The sequence below is a fragment of the Tachyglossus aculeatus genome, unplaced genomic scaffold (assembly GCF_015852505.1).
Source record: "Tachyglossus aculeatus isolate mTacAcu1 unplaced genomic scaffold, mTacAcu1.pri scaffold_131_arrow_ctg1, whole genome shotgun sequence".
Lineage (NCBI taxonomy): Eukaryota > Metazoa > Chordata > Mammalia > Monotremata > Tachyglossidae > Tachyglossus > Tachyglossus aculeatus.
This window is the reverse complement of record NW_024044860.1, coordinates 240,399-258,010: the sequence shown is the minus strand read 5'-3', so window position 1 is coordinate 258,010 and position 17,612 is coordinate 240,399. Positions and strand designations below refer to the sequence as shown.

Genomic DNA, 17,612 nt, shown 5'->3' with positions numbered 1-17,612 from the left:
TGGGGGGCCCTGGGGGGGAGGAATCCCTGGGGGGGGCGGTCCTGGGAGTGGGGGTAGGGTCCCTGAGGGGGTCCTGGGGGTGAAGGAGTTCCCTGGGGGGGATTTGGGGGGTCCTGGAGGGTCTCGGGGGGAATTTCGGGGGTCCTGGAGGGTCTCTGGCGGGAAATTTGGGGGTCCTGGAGGGGGGGAGGAATCCCTGGGGGGGTCCTGGGGGTGGGAGTGGGTTCCCTGGGGGGGGGGGGGGGTCCCTGGGGGTGAAGGGGGTTCTGGGGGAGATTTTAGGGGTCCTGGAGGGTCTCTGGGGAAAATCTGGGGGGTCCTGGGGGGGGGGAGGGAATCCCCTGGAGGGGTCCTGGGGGTGAAGAGGGTCCCTGGGGGGGATTTTGGGGGGCCTGGAGGGTCTCTGGGTTGGGGGGTCCTGGGAGGGGGAGGAACCCCGGGGGTGTGTGGAGGAATCCCTGGGGGGGGGGGGGGGGTCCTGGGAGGGTCCTTCCTAGGGGTGAAGGGGGTCCCTGGGGGAGATTTTGGGGGTCCTGGGGGGTCTCTGGGGACAATTCGGGGTGTCCTGGGAGGGGGAGGAATCTCTGGGGGGGTCCTGGGAGGGGTCCTAGGGGTGAAGGGGGTCCCTGGGGGGATTTTGGGGGTCCTGGAGGGTCTCTGGGTTGGGGGGTCCTGGGAAGGGGAGGAATCCCTGGGGGGGTCCTGGGAGGGTCCTAGGGGTGGAGGGGGTCCCTGGGGGGGGATTTTGGGGGTCCTGGAGGGTCTCTGAGGGGAATCTGGGGGGGTCCTGGGGGGGAGGGAATCCCCTGGGGGGGTCTTGGGAGGGTACTGGGGGTGGAGGGGGGCCCTGGGGGAGATTTGGGGGGTCATAGAGGGTCTCTGGGGGGCGTCTGGGGGGTCCTGGGGGGGAGGGAATCCCCAGGGGGAGATTTGGGGGGTCATGGAGGGTCTCTGGGGGGAATTTGGGGGGTCCTGGGGGTGGAGGGGGGCCCTGGGAGAGATTTTGGGGGTCATGGAGGGTCTCTTGAGGGGAATCTGGGGGATCCTGGGTGGGGAGGGAATCCCCTGGGGGGGGGGGTACTGGGGGGTGGAGGGGGTCCCTGGGGGAGATTTTGGGGGTCATGGAGGGTCTCTGGAGGGAATTTGGAGGGTCCTGGGAGGGTCCTGGGGGTGGAGGGGGTCCTGGGGGGGGATTTTGGGGGTCCTGGAGGGTCTCTGGGGGGAATTTGGGGGGGTCCTGGGAGGGTCCTGGGGTGGAGGGGGTTCCTGGGGGAGATTTGGGGGATCGTGGAGGGTCTCTGGGGGGAATCTGGGGGGTCCTGGGAGGGTCCTGGGGGGGGGAGGGGGTTCCTGGGGGAGATTTGGGGGATCATGGAGGGTCTCTGGGGGGAATCTGGGGGGTCCTGTCCTGGGAGGGTCGTGGGGGTGGAGGGGGTCCGGGGGGGGGATTTTGGGGGTCCCGGAGGGTCTCTGGGGGGAATTTGGGGCGTCCTGGGAGGGTCCTGGGGTGGAGGGGGTTCCTGGGGGTGATTTTGGGGATCGTGGAGGGGTCTCTGGGGGGAATCTGGGGGGTCCTGGGAGGGTCCTGGGGGGGAGGGGAGGGGAGGGGAGGGGCCAATGTCCCCGGTGCCGTCCCCTCCCTCCGTCCGTCGGTCGGTCCGCCCGCCCACGTCCCGGTTTTGCGTTTCAGCTGGTGGAGCACTACTCCTACAAGGCGGACGGGCTGCTCCGGGCCCTGGACAGCGCCTGCCCGCGAAAACACAACGGTCAGCACCCACCTCCCCCCCCCCCCCGGTGACGTCAGCCCTCGACCCGCCCCGCCCCGTGACGTCATCCGGGACGGAGCCCCCCCGCCCACCCGGACACGTGACCGCTCGGCCCCGCCAATCCGGACTCTCCCCGGGGGTGACGTCGCGCATGACCTCGCCCCGTGACGGGGACACGCCCATCCCTAAACGTGACTGGGCGGGGCCCGCCCCGGGTGATGTCATCCCTAACCCCAATCCCATGACGTAATCCAGGACCAGGCCCCGCCCGCCCGGACACGTGACCGCCCGGCCCCGCCAATCCTGGCTCTCCCCGGGGGGGGGACGTCGCCCATGACCCCGCCCCGTGACGTAATCCGTAACGGGGCCACGCCCGCCCGGACACGTGACCGCTCGGCCCCGCCAATCCCGACTCTCCCCGGTTGACGTCACCCCGGACTCCGCCCCATGACGTCACCCAGGACTCTCCCCGGATGGCGTCATTCCTGACTCCTGCCCCGTGACGTAATCCAGGACGAGGCCCCGCCCACCCGGACACGTGACCGCCCGGCCCCGCCAATCCTGACTCTCCCCGGGTGACGTCACCCCACCGGCCACCGCCCACGTGACGTGAACCAGGACGAGGCCCTCGGACGCGTGACTCGATGGGCCCCGCCCCGGGTGACGTCACCCAGACACCGCCCCGTGACGTAATCCAGGACGTGACGCCCCGAATGACGTCACCCCTGACCACGCCCCCGTGGCATGGCCCTAACGAGGCTCCGCCCACTCGTACACGTGACGGACAGCCCCCGCCCACCCGGACACGTGACTGGACCCCCTGACCATGCCCCGTGACGTGATCCAGGAGGAGGCCTCGCCCATCCGGACCCGCCCCGGGTGACGTCATCCCTGACCCGTGACGTGATCGGGACGGGGCTCCGCCCCCCCGACACGTGACCCTCCCCGAGTGACGTCACCTCTGACTCCGCCCCGTGACGTGATTCCAGGAGGGATTCAGCCCCCCAGACGGGACCCGCCCCGAGTGACGTCACCCCTGACCCCGCCCCCACGGCGTTGCCCCGGGCAACTCCCCGGACACGTGACCGGACGCCCCCGGGCGACGTCACCCCTGCCCGCGCCCCCATGACGTTCTGCAGGACGAGACCCCGCCCCCACGAACACGCCCTGGACAGGCCCCGCCCATCGGGAATACGCCCTGAGTGACGTCACCAGGACACGCCCAAACGTGTGGTTTTTTTTTCTCCCCCTCCCCACAGGAAGTGACGTTTTGGGGTCCCGGCCCCCCCTGCCGGGCGACCATCCGCGGGTAAGTGCCACGCCCCCCCAATACGCATGCGCGTGCGTGCGTCGGTTGCTCTGCGTGGGTGCGGGCCTGCGTGCGTGCGTATGTCCACGTGACTGGGTGTCTCCATTCATTCATTCATTCAATCGTATTTATTCATTCATTGCTTCAATCGTATTTATTGAGCGCTGACTGTGCAGAACACTGGACAGTCAGCGCTCAATAAATATGAATGAATGAATGAACGAATAATAATGATGGCATTTATTAAGCGCTTACTATGTGCCAAGCACTGTTCTAAGCACAGGGGAGGTTACAAGGTGATGGGGTTGTCCCACGGGGGGCTCACGGTCTTCATCCCCATTTGACAGATGAGATAACTGAGGCCCAAAGAATAATAATAATAGTAATAATGTATTTATTAAGCGCTTACTATGTACCAAGCACTGTTCTAAGCACTGGGGAGGTTACAAGGTGATGAGGTTGTCCCACGGGGGGCTCACGGTCTTCATCCCCATTTGACAGATGAGATAACTGAGGCCCAAAGAATAATAATAATAGTAATAATGTATTTATTAAGCGCTTACTATGTACCAAGCACTGTTCTAAGCACTGGGGAGGTTACAAGGTGATGAGGTTGTCCCACGGGGGGCTCACGGTCTTCATCCCCATTTGACAGATGAGGGAACTGAGGCCCAGAGAATAATAAGAATAATATTTATTAAGCGCTTACTATGTGCAAAGCCCTGTTCTAAGCACTGGGGAGGTTACAAGGTGATGCGGTTGTCCCACGGGGCGCTCACGGTCTTCATCCCCATTTGACAGATGAGATAACCGAGGCCCAGAGAATAATAATGGCATGTATTAAGCGCTTACTATGTGCCAAGCACTGTTCTGAGCGCTGGGGAGGTTACATAATACTAATTAATAATGGTATTTGTTAAGCGCTTACTATGTGCCAAGCACTGTTCTAAGCGCTGGGGGGGGGGCTACAAGGTGATCAGGGTGTCCCACGGGGGGCTCACGGTCTTCATCCCCATTTTACAGAGGAGGGAACTGAGGCCCAGAGAATAATAATAATGATAATAATAATAATAATAATAATAATAATAATGATGGCATTTATTAAGCGCTTACTATGTGCTAAGCGCTGGGGAGTTTACAAGGTGATGAGGTTGTCCCCCGGGGGGCCCCCGGTCTTAATCCCCATTTGACAGAGGAGGAAACTGAGGCCCAGAGAAGGGAAGTGACTTGCCCAGAGTCACACAGTTAGGCGCTTACTATGTGCCAAGCACTGTTCTAAGCGCTGGGGGGGGATCCATCCCCATTGGACGGATTAATAATAATTAATAATAATAATGGCATTGGTGAAGCGCTTACTACGTGCCAAGCACTGTGCTAAGCGCTGGGGGGGGAGACAAGGTGATGAGGTTGCCCCCCGGGGGGCTCACGGGCTTCGTCCCCGTTCGACAGTTTAGTAGTAATAATAATTAATAATAATAATAATAATAATAATATTTGGGTTTTTTTCTCTGTCTCCCCCTTCTAGACTGTGAGCCCACTGTTGGGTAGGGACTGTCTCTATATGCTGCCAATTTGTCCTTCCCAAGCGCTTAGTACAGCGCTCTGCACATAGTAAGCGCTCAATAAATACGATTGATTGATTGATTGATTGATTGAATGAATAATGGCATTTGTGAAGCGCTGACTAAGCGCTAGGGGAGCGACGAGGTGATTCATTCAATCATTCGTTCAATCGTATTTATTGAGCACTCACTGCGTGCAGGGCACTGTACTAAGCGCTTGGGAAATACAAGGTGGTGAGGTTGTCCCCCGGGAGGCTCCCGGTCCCCATCCCCATTGGGCAGAGGAGGAAACTGAGGCCCAGAGAAGGGAAGGGACTGGCCCAAGGTCACACAGCTGACGAGGGAAGAGGCGGGATAATAATAATCAATCAATCAATCGTATTTATTGAGCGCTTACTGCGTGCAGGGCACTGTACTAAGCGCTTGGGAAGTACAAGGCGATGAGGTTGTCCCCCGGGGGGCTCCCGGTCCCCATCCCCATTGGGCAGAGGAGGAAACTGAGGCCCAGAGAAGGGAAGGGACTCGCCCAAGGTCACACAGCTGACGAGGGAAGAGGCGGGATAATAATAATCAATCAATCAATCATACTTATTGAGCGCTTACTGCATGCAGGGCACTGTACTGAGCGCTTGGGAAGGACAAGTTGGAAGGGCAATAATCGTAATGACGGCATTTGTTAAGCGTCTACTAGGTGCCAAGCACTGTACTAAGCGCTGGGGAGGTTACAAGGTGATCAGGGTGTCCCCCGGGGGGCTCACGGTCTCCATCCCCATTTTCCAGATGAGGGAACTGAGGCACAGAGAAGCTGACGAGCGGTGGAGGCGGGATTTGAACCCACGACCTTGTGATTCCCAAGCCCGGGCTCTATCCGCTGTACTGAGCGCTCCTTAGAGGACAGTGCGGTAGATATAGCCGACCCGTGCCTTGTTGCCTGTCAATCGGGGGCATTTATTGGACGCTTAGGGGAAGCAGGACACTGTACTGAGCGCCCGGGAGAGTCCAACACCATAGCTTCAGCTGACACGTCTGTTCCCTGCCAATCCGGGCTACTTATTGGGCGCCTTCCGTGGGCCCAATACCAAGCGTTTGAGGGAGTCCAATACAGTAGCTTCAGCCGACGTGTGCCCGTTTCCTGTCCATCGGGGCTACTTATGGGGCGCTTAGGGGAAGCGGAACACTGTACTGAGCGCTTGGGAGAGTCCGATGCCATTTCAGCAGACGTGTGCCTGGTCCCTGCCTGTTGGGGCTACTTATTGGGCGTTTAGGGGAAGCAGGACACTGTACTGAGCGCTTGGGAGAGTCCGATGCCATTTCAGCAGGCATGTGCCTGGGCCCTGCCTGTTGGGGCTACTTATTGGGCGGTTAGGGGAAGCAGGACACTGTACTGAGCGCTTGGGAGGGTCCGTCTCTAGCTGTTGCCGACTTGGACTTCCCAAGCGCTTAGTACAGTGCTCTGCACACAAGTAAGCGCTCAATAAATACGATTGAATGGATGAATGCACGCAGTAAGCACTGAATAAATACGATCGAATGAATGAATGCACACAGTAAGCACTCAATGAATGCGATCGAATGAATGAATGCACACTAAGCGCTCAATAAATACGATCGAATGTATGAATGCACACAGTAAGCGCTCAATAAATACGATTGAATGAATGAATGCACGCAGTAAGCGCTCAATAAATACGATCGAATGAATGAATGCACACAGTAAGCGCTCAATAAATACGATCGAATGAATGCACACTAAGCGCTCAATAAATACGATTGAATGAATGAATGCACACTAAGTGCTCAATAAATACGATTGAATGAATGAATGCACACTAAGCGCTCAATAAATACAATTGAATGAATGAGTGCACACAGTAAGCGCTCAATAAATACGATTGAATGAATGGATGCACACAGTAAGCGCTCAATAAATACGATCGAATGAATGAATGCACACTAAGCGCTCAATAAATACGATTGAATGAATGGATGCACACAGTAAGCGCTCAATAAATACGATCGAATGAATGCACACTAAGCGCTCAATAAATACGATTGAATGAATGAATGCACACTAAGTGCTCAATAAATACGATTGAATGAATGAATGCACACTAAGCGCTCAATAAATACAATTGAATGAATGAGTGCACACAGTAAGCGCTCAATAAATACGATTGAATGAATGGATGCACACAGTAAGCGCTCAATAAATACGATCGAATGAATGCACACTAAGCGCTCAATAAATACGATTGAATGAATGAATGCACACTAAGTGCTCAATAAATACGATTGAATGAATGAATGCACACTAAGCGCTCAATAAATACAATTGAATGAATGAGTGCACACAGTAAGCGCTCAATAAATACGATTGAATGAATGAATGCACACAGTAAGCGCTCAATACATGCAATTGAATGAATGAATACACACAGTAAGCGCTCAATAAATACGATTGAATGAATGAATGATGCACACTAAGTGCTCAATAAATACGATTGAATGAATGAATGAACACAGTAAGCACTCAATAAATACGATTGAATGAATGAATGCACACAGTAAGCGCTCAATAAATACGATTGAATGAATGAATGCACACAGTAAGCGCTCAATAAATACGATGGAATGGATGAATGCACACAGTAAGCGCTCAATAAATACGATTGAATGGATGAATGCACACAGTAAGCGCTCAATAAATACGATTGAATGAATGAATGCACACAGTAAGCGCTCAATAAATACGATCGAATGAATGCACACTAAGCGCTCAATAAATACGATCGAATGAATGAATGCACACTAAGCGCTCAATAAATACGATTGAATGAATGAATGCACACAGTAAGCGCTCAATAAATACGATCGAATGAATGAACACACACAGTAAGCGCTCAATAAATACGATTGAATAAATGAATGAATGCACACAGTAAGCGCTCAATGCATACAATTGAATGAATGAATGCACACAGTAAGCGCTCAATACATACGATCGAATGAATGAACACACACAGTAAGCGCTCAATAAATACGATTGAATGAATGAATGAATGCACACAGTAAGCGCTCAATAAATACGATTGAATGAATGAATGCACACAGTAAGCGCTCAATAAATACGATCGAATGAATGAATGCATGCAGTAAGCGCTCAATAAACACGATTGAATGAATGAATGCACACAGTAAGTGCTCAATAAATACGATTGAATGAATGAATGAATGAATGCACACAGTAAGTGCTCAATACATACGATTGAATGAATGAATGCACACAGTAAGCGCTCAATACATGCGATTGAATGAATGAATGCACACAGTAAGCGCTCAATAAATACGATTGAATGAATGCACACAGTAAGCGCTCAATGAATACGATTGAATGAATGAATGCACACAGTAAGCGCTCAATAAATACGATCGAATGAATGCACACTAAGCGCTCAATAAATTCGATCAAATGAATGAGTGCACACAGTAAGCGCTCAATAAATACGATTGAATGGATGAATGCACACAGTAAGCGCTCAATAAATACGATCGAATGAATGAATGCACACAGTAAGCGCTCAATACATACGATTGAATGAATGAATGCACACAGTAAGCGCTCAATAAATACGATTGAATGAGTGCACACAGTAAGCGCTCAATACATACGTTTGAATGAATGAATGCACACAGTAAGCGCTCGATACATATGATTGAATGAATGAATGCACACAGTAAGCGCTCAATAAATACGATTGAATGAATGAATGCACACAGTAAGCGCTCAATAAATACGATTGAATGAATGAATGAATACACACAGTGAGCGCTCAATAAATGCGATTGAATGAATGCACAAAGTAAGCGCTCAATAAGTACGATCGAATGAATGAATGCACACTAAGTGCTCAATAAATACGATTGAATGAGTGAATGCACACAGTAAGCGCTCAATAAATACGATCGAATGAATGAATGAATGCACACAGTAAGCGCTCAATACATACGATTGAATGAATGAATGCCCACAGTAAGGGCTCACTACGTACGATTGAATGAATGAATGCACACTAAGCATTCAATAAATACGATTGAATGAATGAATGCACACAGTAAGCGCTCAATAAGTACGATTTAATGAATGAATGAATAGCTTCAGCCGACACGTGCCCGTTCCCTGTCCGTCGGGGCTACTTATTGGGCGCTTAGGGGAAGCAGGACAGTGTACTGAGCACTTGGGAGAGTCCGACACCACAGCTTCAGCCGACACGTGCCTGCTCCCTGTCCATCGGGGCTACTTATTGGGCGCTTAGGGGAAGCAGAGCACTGTACGATTGAATGAGTGAATGCACACTAAGCGCTCAATAAATACGATTGAATGAATGAATGCACACTAAGCCCTCAATAAATACGATTGAATGAATGAATGCACACAGTAAGCGCTCAATAAGTACGATTGAATGAATGAATAAATAGCCTCAGCCGACGTGTGCCCGTTCCCTGTCTGTCGGGGCTACTTATTGGGCGCTTAGGGGAAGCAGGACACTGTACTGAGCGCTTGGGAGAGCCCGACACCATAGATTCAGCCAACGCGTGCCCTTTCCCTGTCCATCGGGGCTACTTATTGGGCGCTTAGGGGAAGCAGGACACTGTACTGAGCGCTTGGGAGAGTCCGACACCATAGATTCAGCCGATGCGTGCCCGTTCCCTGTCCATCCGGGCTACTTATTGGGCGCTTAGGGGAAGCAGAACACTGTACGATTGAATGAACGAATGCACACTAAGCGCTCAATAAATACGACTGAATGAATGAATGCACACAGTAAGCGCTCAATAAATACGATTGAATGAATGAATGCACACTAAGCGCTCAATAAGTACCACTGAATGAATGAATGAATGAATAGCTTCAGCCGACATCTTCCCGTTCCCTGTCCGTCGGGGCTACTTATTGGGCGCTTAGGGGAAGCAGAACACTGTACGATTGAATGAATGAATGCACACTAAGCGCTCAATAAATACGATTGAATGAATGAATGCACACTAAGTGCTCAATAAATACGATTGAATGAATGAATGCACACAGTAAGCGCTCAATAAGTACGATTGAATGAATGAATAAATAGCCTCAGCCGACGTGTGCCCGTTCCCTGTCTGTCGGGGCTACTTATTGGGCGCTTAGGGGAAGCAGGACACTGTACTGAGCGCTTGGGAGAGTCCGACACCATAGATTCAGCCAACGCGTGCCCTTTCCCTGTCCATCGGGGCTACTTATTGGGCGCTTAGGGGAAGCAGGACACTGTACTGAGCGCTTGGGAGAGTCCGACACCATAGATTCAGCCGATGCGTGCCCGTTCCCTGTCCATCCGGGCTACTTATTGGGCGCTTAGGGGAAGCAGAACACTGTACGATTGAATGAACGAATGCACACTAAGCGCTCAATAAATACGACTGAATGAATGAATGCACACAGTAAGCGCTCAATAAATACGATTGAATGAATGAATGCACACTAAGCGCTCAATAAGTACCACTGAATGAATGAATGAATGAATAGCTTCAGCCGACATCTTCCCGTTCCCTGTCCGTCGGGGCTACTTATTGGGCGCTTAGGGGAAGCAGAACACTGTACGATTGAATGAATGAATGCACACTAAGCGCTCAATAAATACGATTGAATGAATGAATGCGCACTAAGCGCTCAATAAATACGACTGAATGAATGAATGCACACTAAGCGCTCAATAAATGCGACTGAATGAATGAATGAATAGCTTCAGCCGACGCGTGCCCGTTCCCTGTCCGTCGGGGCTACTTATTGGGCGCTTAGGGGAAGCGGAGCACTGTACTGAGCGCTTGGGAGAGTCCGACACCATAGCTTCAGCCGACGTGTGCCCGTTCCCTGTCCGTCGGGGCTACTTATTGGGCGCTTAGGGGAAGCAGAACACTGTACGATTGAATGAATGAATGTGCACTAAGCGCTCAATAAATACGACTGAATGAATGAATGCACACTAAGCGCTCAATAAATACGAATGAATGAATACACACTAAGCGCTCAATAAATACGACTGATTGAATGAATGCACACAGTAAGCGCTCAATAAATACGACTGAATGAATGAATGAATAGCTTCAGCCGACGCGTCCCCGTTCCCTGTCCGTCGGGGCTACTTATTGGGCGCTTAGTGGAAGCAGAACACTGTACGATTGAATGAATGAATGCACACTAAGCGCTCAATAAATACGATTGAATGAATGAATGCACACTAAGCGCTCAATAAATACGAATGAATGAATGCACACTAAGCGCTCAGTAAATACGACTGAATGAATGAATGCACACAGTAAGCGCTCAATAAATACGATTGAATGAATGAATGAATAGCCTCAGCCGACGTGTGCCCGTTCCCTGTCTGTCGGGGCTACTTATTGGGCGCTTAGGGGAAGCAAGACACTGTACTGAGCGCTTGGGAGAGTCCGACACCATAGCTTCAGCCGACGTGTGCCCGTTCCCTGTCCGTCGGGGCTACTTATTGGGCGCTTAGGGGAAGCAGGACACTGTACTGAGCGCTTGGGAGAGTCCGACACCATAGATTCAGCCGACATCTTCCCATTCCCTGTCCGTCGGGGCTACTTATTGGGCGCTTAGGGGAAGCAGGACACTGTACTGAGTGCTTGGGAGAGTCCGACACCATAGATTCAGCCGATGCGTGCCCGTTCCCTGTCCATCCGGGCTACTTATTGGGCGCTTAGGGGAAGCAGAACACTGTACGATTGAATGAACAAATGCACACTAAGTGCTCAATAAATACGACTGAATGAATGAATGCACACAGTAAGCGCTCAATAAATACGATTGAATGAATGAATGCACACAGTAAGCGCTCAATAAGTACGATTGAATGAATGAATGAATAGCTTCAGCCGACGCGTGCCCGTTCCCTGTCCATCGGGGCTACTTATTGGGCGCTTAGGGGAAGCAGGACACTGTACTGAGCGCTTGGGAGAGTCCGACACCATAGATTCAGACGACGCGTGCCCTTTCCCTGTCCATCGGGGCTACTTATTGGGTGCCTAGGGGAAGCGGAACACTGTACTGAGCGCCCCCCCCGTGTGTCCATGTGTCTCCTCCCGCGTGTGCAGCGCCCCCGTGTGTGTCCCGGGTGGTGCAGCCTGGGACACCGCGGCGCTTAGTACAGCGCTAAGCGCTCAGTACAGTGCTCCGCACATAGTAAGCGCTCAATAAATACGATCGAATGAATGAATGAATGAATGAATGAATGATGTGCAGAGCACTGTACTGAACGCTTGGGAGAGGATGCTACAACGCTCTAACGGATCTATAACCTTCCCACTGTGTGCGGAGCGCTGTGCTGGGCGTCTAGCGCGTGCAGGGCGCTGTACTGGATGCCCGCTTTCCTTCACTCACTGGCTTTTATTGAGCACTTCCGGTGCGCAGGGCACTGTACTAGACACTTGGGAGAGGACACTACAACGCTCTAACGGATCTATAACCTTCCCACTGTGTGCGGAGCGCTGTGCTGGGCGTCTAGCGCGTGCGGGGCGCTGTACTGGGCGCCTGCTTTCATTCAATGGTTTTTATTGAGCACTTCCGGTGCGCAGGGCACTGTACTAGACGCTTGGGAGAGGACACTACAACGCTATAACGGATCTATAACCGTCCCACTGTGTGCGGAGCGCTGTGCTGGGCATCCAGCGTGTGCGGGGCGCTGTACTGGACGCCCGCTTTCCTTCACTCACTGGCTTTTATTGAGCACTTCCGGTGTGCAGAGCACTGTACTAAACGCCTGGGAGAGGACACTACGACGCTATAACAGATTTATAACCTTCCCACTGTGTGCGGAGCGCTGTGCTGGGCGTCTAGCGCGTGCGGGGCGCTGTACTGGGCGCCTGCTTTCATTCAATGGTTTTTAATTGAGCACTTCCGGTGCGCAGGGCACTGTACTAGACGCTTGGGAGAGGACACTACAACGCTATAACAGACATAACCGTCCCACTGTGTGCGGAGCGCTGTGCTGGGCGTCTAGCGTGTGCAGGGCACTGTAGTGGGCACCTGTTTCATTCACTCACTGGCTTTTATTGAGCACTTCCGGTGCGCAGAGCACTGTACTAAACGCTTGGGAGACGATGATGATGATGGCATTCATTAAGCGCTGACTAAGTGCAAGGCGCTGGCTGCAGGGCTCTGTGCTGGACGCCTCCCGCGGGCGAGGCGTCGCGCAAAGCGCTGTGCTGAGCGCCGGCCGCGTTGTCCGTGTGTTTTGCGGTTCGCAGGCCGGGGGACTCATTGGACGCCTCCACTCCTTCCAGAGGACCAAGAAGGTGGGGTGTGATGGACACCTACCGTGCGCCGAGCGCTGTGCTGGACGCCCGCCGCATGCAGAGCTCTGTGCTGGACGCCTGCCGGGTGCCTTCGTTCACTAAGTCGTACTTATTGAGCGCCTGCTGTGTGCGGGGCACTGGACTGGACGCTTGGAAAAGACCATTCATTCATTCATTCATTCATTCATTTGATCGTATTTATTGAGCGCCTACTGTGTGCGGAGCACTGGACTGGGCGCTTGGAAAAGACCATTCATTCATTCATTCATTCATTCATTCATTCGATCGTATTTACTGAGCGCCTACTGTGTGTGGAGACAATTCATTCATTCATTCATTCGATCGTACTTATTGAGCGCCTACTGTGCGCGGAGCACTGGACTGGGCGTTTGGAAAAGTCAATTCATTCATTCATTCATTCGATAGTACTTATTGAGCGCCTACTGTGTGCGGAGCACTGGACTGGGCGCTTGGAAAAGACCATTCATTCATTCGATCATATTTATTGAGCGCCTACTGTGTGCAGAGCACTGGACTGGGCACTTGAAAAACACCATTCATTCATTCATTCATTCGATCGTACTTATTGAGCGCCTACTGTGCGCGGAGCACTAGACTAGGCGCTTGGAAAAGACAATTCATTCATTCATTCATGTGATCGTATTTATTGAGCGCCTACTGTGTGCGGAGCACTGGACTGGGCGCTTGGAAAAAATTCATTCATTCATTTGATCGTATTTATTGAGCGCCTACTGTGTGCGGAGCACTGGACTGGGCGCTTGGAAAACACAATTCATTCATTCATTAGATCGTATTTACTGAGCGCCTACTGTGTGCGGAGACAATTCATTCATTCATTCATTCGATTGTATTTATTGAGCGCCTACTGTGTGTGGAGCACTGGATTGGGCTCTTGGAAAATACAATTCATTCATTCATTCATTCATTCGATCGTACTTATTGAGCGCCTACTGTGTGCGGAGCACTGGACTGGGCGCTTGGAAAAGACAATTCATTCATTCATTCGATCGTACTTATTGAGCACCTACTGTGTGCGGAGACAATTCATTCATTCATTCATTCTATCGTACTTATTGAGCACCTACTGTGTGCGGAGCACTGGTCTGGGCGCTTGGAAAAGACAATTCATTCATTCATTCGTTCGATCATATTTATTGAGCGCCTACTGTGTGCGGAGTACTGGACTGGGCGCTTGGAAAAGTCAATTCATTCATTCATTCATTCGATCGTATTTACCGAGCGCCTACTGTGTGCGGAGACAATTCATTCATTCATTCATTCGATCGTATTTATTGAGCGCCTACGGTGTGCAGAGCACTGGACTAGGTGCTTTGAAAAGACAATTCATTCATTCATTCATTCATTCGATCGTACTTATTGAGCACTTACTATGTGCGGAGCACTGGACTGGGCGCTTGGAAAAGACAATTCATTCATTCATTCATTCATTCATTCATTCATTCGATCGTATTTATTGAGCGCCTACTGTGTGCGGAGCACTGGACTGGGCGCTTGGAAAAGACAATTCATTCATTCATTTATTCAATCGGATTTACTGAGCGCCCACTGTGTGCGGAGACAATCATTCATTCATTCATTCGATCGTACTTATTGAGCGCCTACTGTGTGCGGAGCACTGGACTGGGCGCTTGGAAAAGACAATTCATTCATTCATTCATTCGATCGTATTTACTGAGCGCCTACTGTGTGCGGAGCACTGGACTGGGCGCTTGGAAAAGACCATTCATTCATTCATTCATTCGATCGTATTTACTGAGCGCCTACTGTGTGTGGAGACAATTCATTCATTCATTCATTCGATCCTATTTATTGAGCGCCTACTGTGTGCGGAGCACTGGACTGGGCGCTTGGAAAAGACAATTCATTCATTCGATCGTATTTATTGAGCACTTACTATGTGCGGAGCACTGGACTAGTCGCTTGAAAAACACAATTCATTCATTCATTCATTCGATCGTACTTATTGAGCGCCTACTGTGTGCGGAGCACAGGACTGGTCTCTTGGAAAAGACAATTCAGTCATTCATTCATTCGATCGTATTTATTGAGCGCCTACTGTGTGCGGAGACAATTCATTCATTCATTCATTCGATCATGCTTATTGAGCGCCTACGGTTTGTGGAGCACTTGACTGGGCGCTTGGAAAAGACCATTCATTCATTCGTTCATTCGATCGTATTTATTGAGCGCCTACTGTGTGCGGAAACAATTCATTCATTCATTCATTCGATCGTACTTATTGAGCGCCTACGGTGTGCGGAGCACTGGACTGGGCGCTTGGAAAAGACAATTCATTCATTCATTCATTCATTCATTCATTTGATCGTATTTACTGAGCGCCTACTGTGTGCGGAGCACTGGGCTGGGCGCTTGGAAAAGACAATTCATTCATTCATTCATTCGATCGTACTTACTGAGCGCCTACTGTGTGCGGAGCACTGGACTGGGCGCTTGGAAAAGACAATTCATTCATTCATTCATTCGATCGTATTTATTGAGCACCTACTGTGCGCGGAGCACTGGACTAGGCGCTTGGAAAAGACCATTCATTCATTCATTCATTCGATCGTACTTATTGAGCGCCTACTGTGCGCGGGGCACTGGACTGGGCGCTTGGAAAAGACAATTCATTCATTCATTCATTCATTCGATCGTATTTACTGAACGCCTACTGTGTGCGGAGACAATTCATTCATTCATTCATTCGATCGTACTTATTGAGCGCCTACTGTGTGTGGAGCACCGGACTGGGCGCTTGGAAAAGACAATTCATTCATTCATTCGATCGTACTTATTGAGCGCCTACTGTGTGCGGCGCACTGGACTGGGCGCTTGGAAAAGACAATTCATTCATTCATTCGATCGTACTTATTGAGCGCTTACTGTGTGTGGAGCACTGGACTGGGCGCTTGGAAAAGACCATTCATTCATTCATTCGATCGTATTTACTGAGCGCCTACTGTGTGCGGAGCACTGGTCTGGGTGCTTGGAAAAGTCAATTCATTCATTCATTCATTCGATCGTATTTATTGAGCGCCTACTGTGTGCGGAGCACTGGACTGGGCGCTTGGAAAAGACAATTCATTCATTCATTCATTCGATCGTATTTACTGAGCGCCTACTGTGTGCGGAGACAATTCATTCATTCATTCATTCGATCGTACTTCTTGAGCACCTGCTGTGTGCGGAGCACTGGACTGGGCACTTGGAAAAGACAATTCATTCATTCATTCATTCATTCGATCGTACTTATTGAGCACTTACTATGTGCGGAGCACTGGACTGGGCGCTTGGAAAACACCAATCATTCATTCATTCATTTGATCGTACTTATTGAGCGCCTACTGTGTGCGGAGCACTGGACTGGGCGCTTGGAAAAGACCATTCATTCATTCATTCATTCGATCGTATTTGTTGAGCGCCTACTGTGTGCGGAGACAATTCATTCATTCATTCATTCGATCTTATTTATTGAGCACCTACTGTGTGCGGAGCACTGGGCTGGGCGCTTGGAAAAGACAATTCATTCATTCATTCATTCGATCGTACCTACTGAGCGCCTACTGTGTGCGGAGCACTGGACTGGGCGCTTGGAAAAGAAAATTCATTCATTCATTCATTCATTCAATCGTATTTACTGAGCGCCTACTGTCTGCGGAGCACTGGACTGGGCGCTTGGAAAAGACAATTCATTCATTCATTCATTCGATCATATTTATTGAGCGCCTACTTTGTGCGGGGCACTGGACTGGGCGCTTGGAAAAGACAATTCATTCATTCATTCATTCGATCGTACTTATTAAGCGCCTACGGTGTGCGGAGCAATGGACTGGGCGCTTGGAAAAGACCATTCATTCATTCATTCATTCGATCGTATTTACTGAGCGCCTACTGTGTGCGGAGCACTGGACTGGGCGCTTGGAAAAGACCATTCATTCATTCATTCATTCGATCGTATTTACTGAGTGCCTACTGTGTGCGGAGACAATTCATTCATTCATTCATTCGATCGTATTTATTGAGCGCCTACTGTGTGCGGAGCACTGGACTGGGCGCTTGGAAAAGACCATTCATTCATTCGATCATATTTATTGAGCGACTACTGTGTGCAGAGCACTGGACTGGGCGTTTGGAAAAGACCATTCATTCATTCATTCATTCGATCGTATTTATTGAGCGCCTACTGTGTGCGGGGCACTGGACTGGGCGCTTGGAAAAGACAATTCATTCATTCATTCATTCGATCGTATTTACTGAGCGCCTACTGTGTGCGGAGACAATTCATTCATTCATTCTTTAGATCGTACTTACTGAGCGCCTACTGTGTGCGGAGCACTAGACTAGGCGCTTGGAAAAGACAATTCATTCATTCATTCATTCGGTCGGATTTATTGAGCACTTACTATGTGCGGAGCACTGGACTGGGCGCTTGGAAAAGACAATTCATTCATTCATTCGATCGTACTTATTGAGCGCTCACTGTGTGTGGAGCACTGGACTGGGCGCTTGGAAAAGACCGTTCATTCATTCATTCATTCATTCGATCGTATTTACTGAGCACCTACTGTGTGCGGAGACAATTCATTC

General features: G+C 50.8%; 1 protein-coding gene across 1 annotated transcript in view; it reads left to right on the top strand.

Moving 5' to 3' along the window:
* The window catches only part of LOC119922936 (tyrosine-protein kinase SYK-like), a 131,918-nt gene that overhangs the window by 57,558 nt on the left and 56,748 nt on the right, over nucleotides 1-17,612 (top strand). The window contains exons 5-7 of the mRNA XM_038742555.1: nucleotides 1,691-1,766; nucleotides 3,026-3,075; nucleotides 12,936-12,983. Of these exons, the coding sequence (XP_038598483.1) occupies nucleotides 1,691-1,766; nucleotides 3,026-3,075; nucleotides 12,936-12,983 (174 nt within the window). The remainder of the gene's footprint in view (nucleotides 1-1,690; nucleotides 1,767-3,025; nucleotides 3,076-12,935; nucleotides 12,984-17,612) is intronic.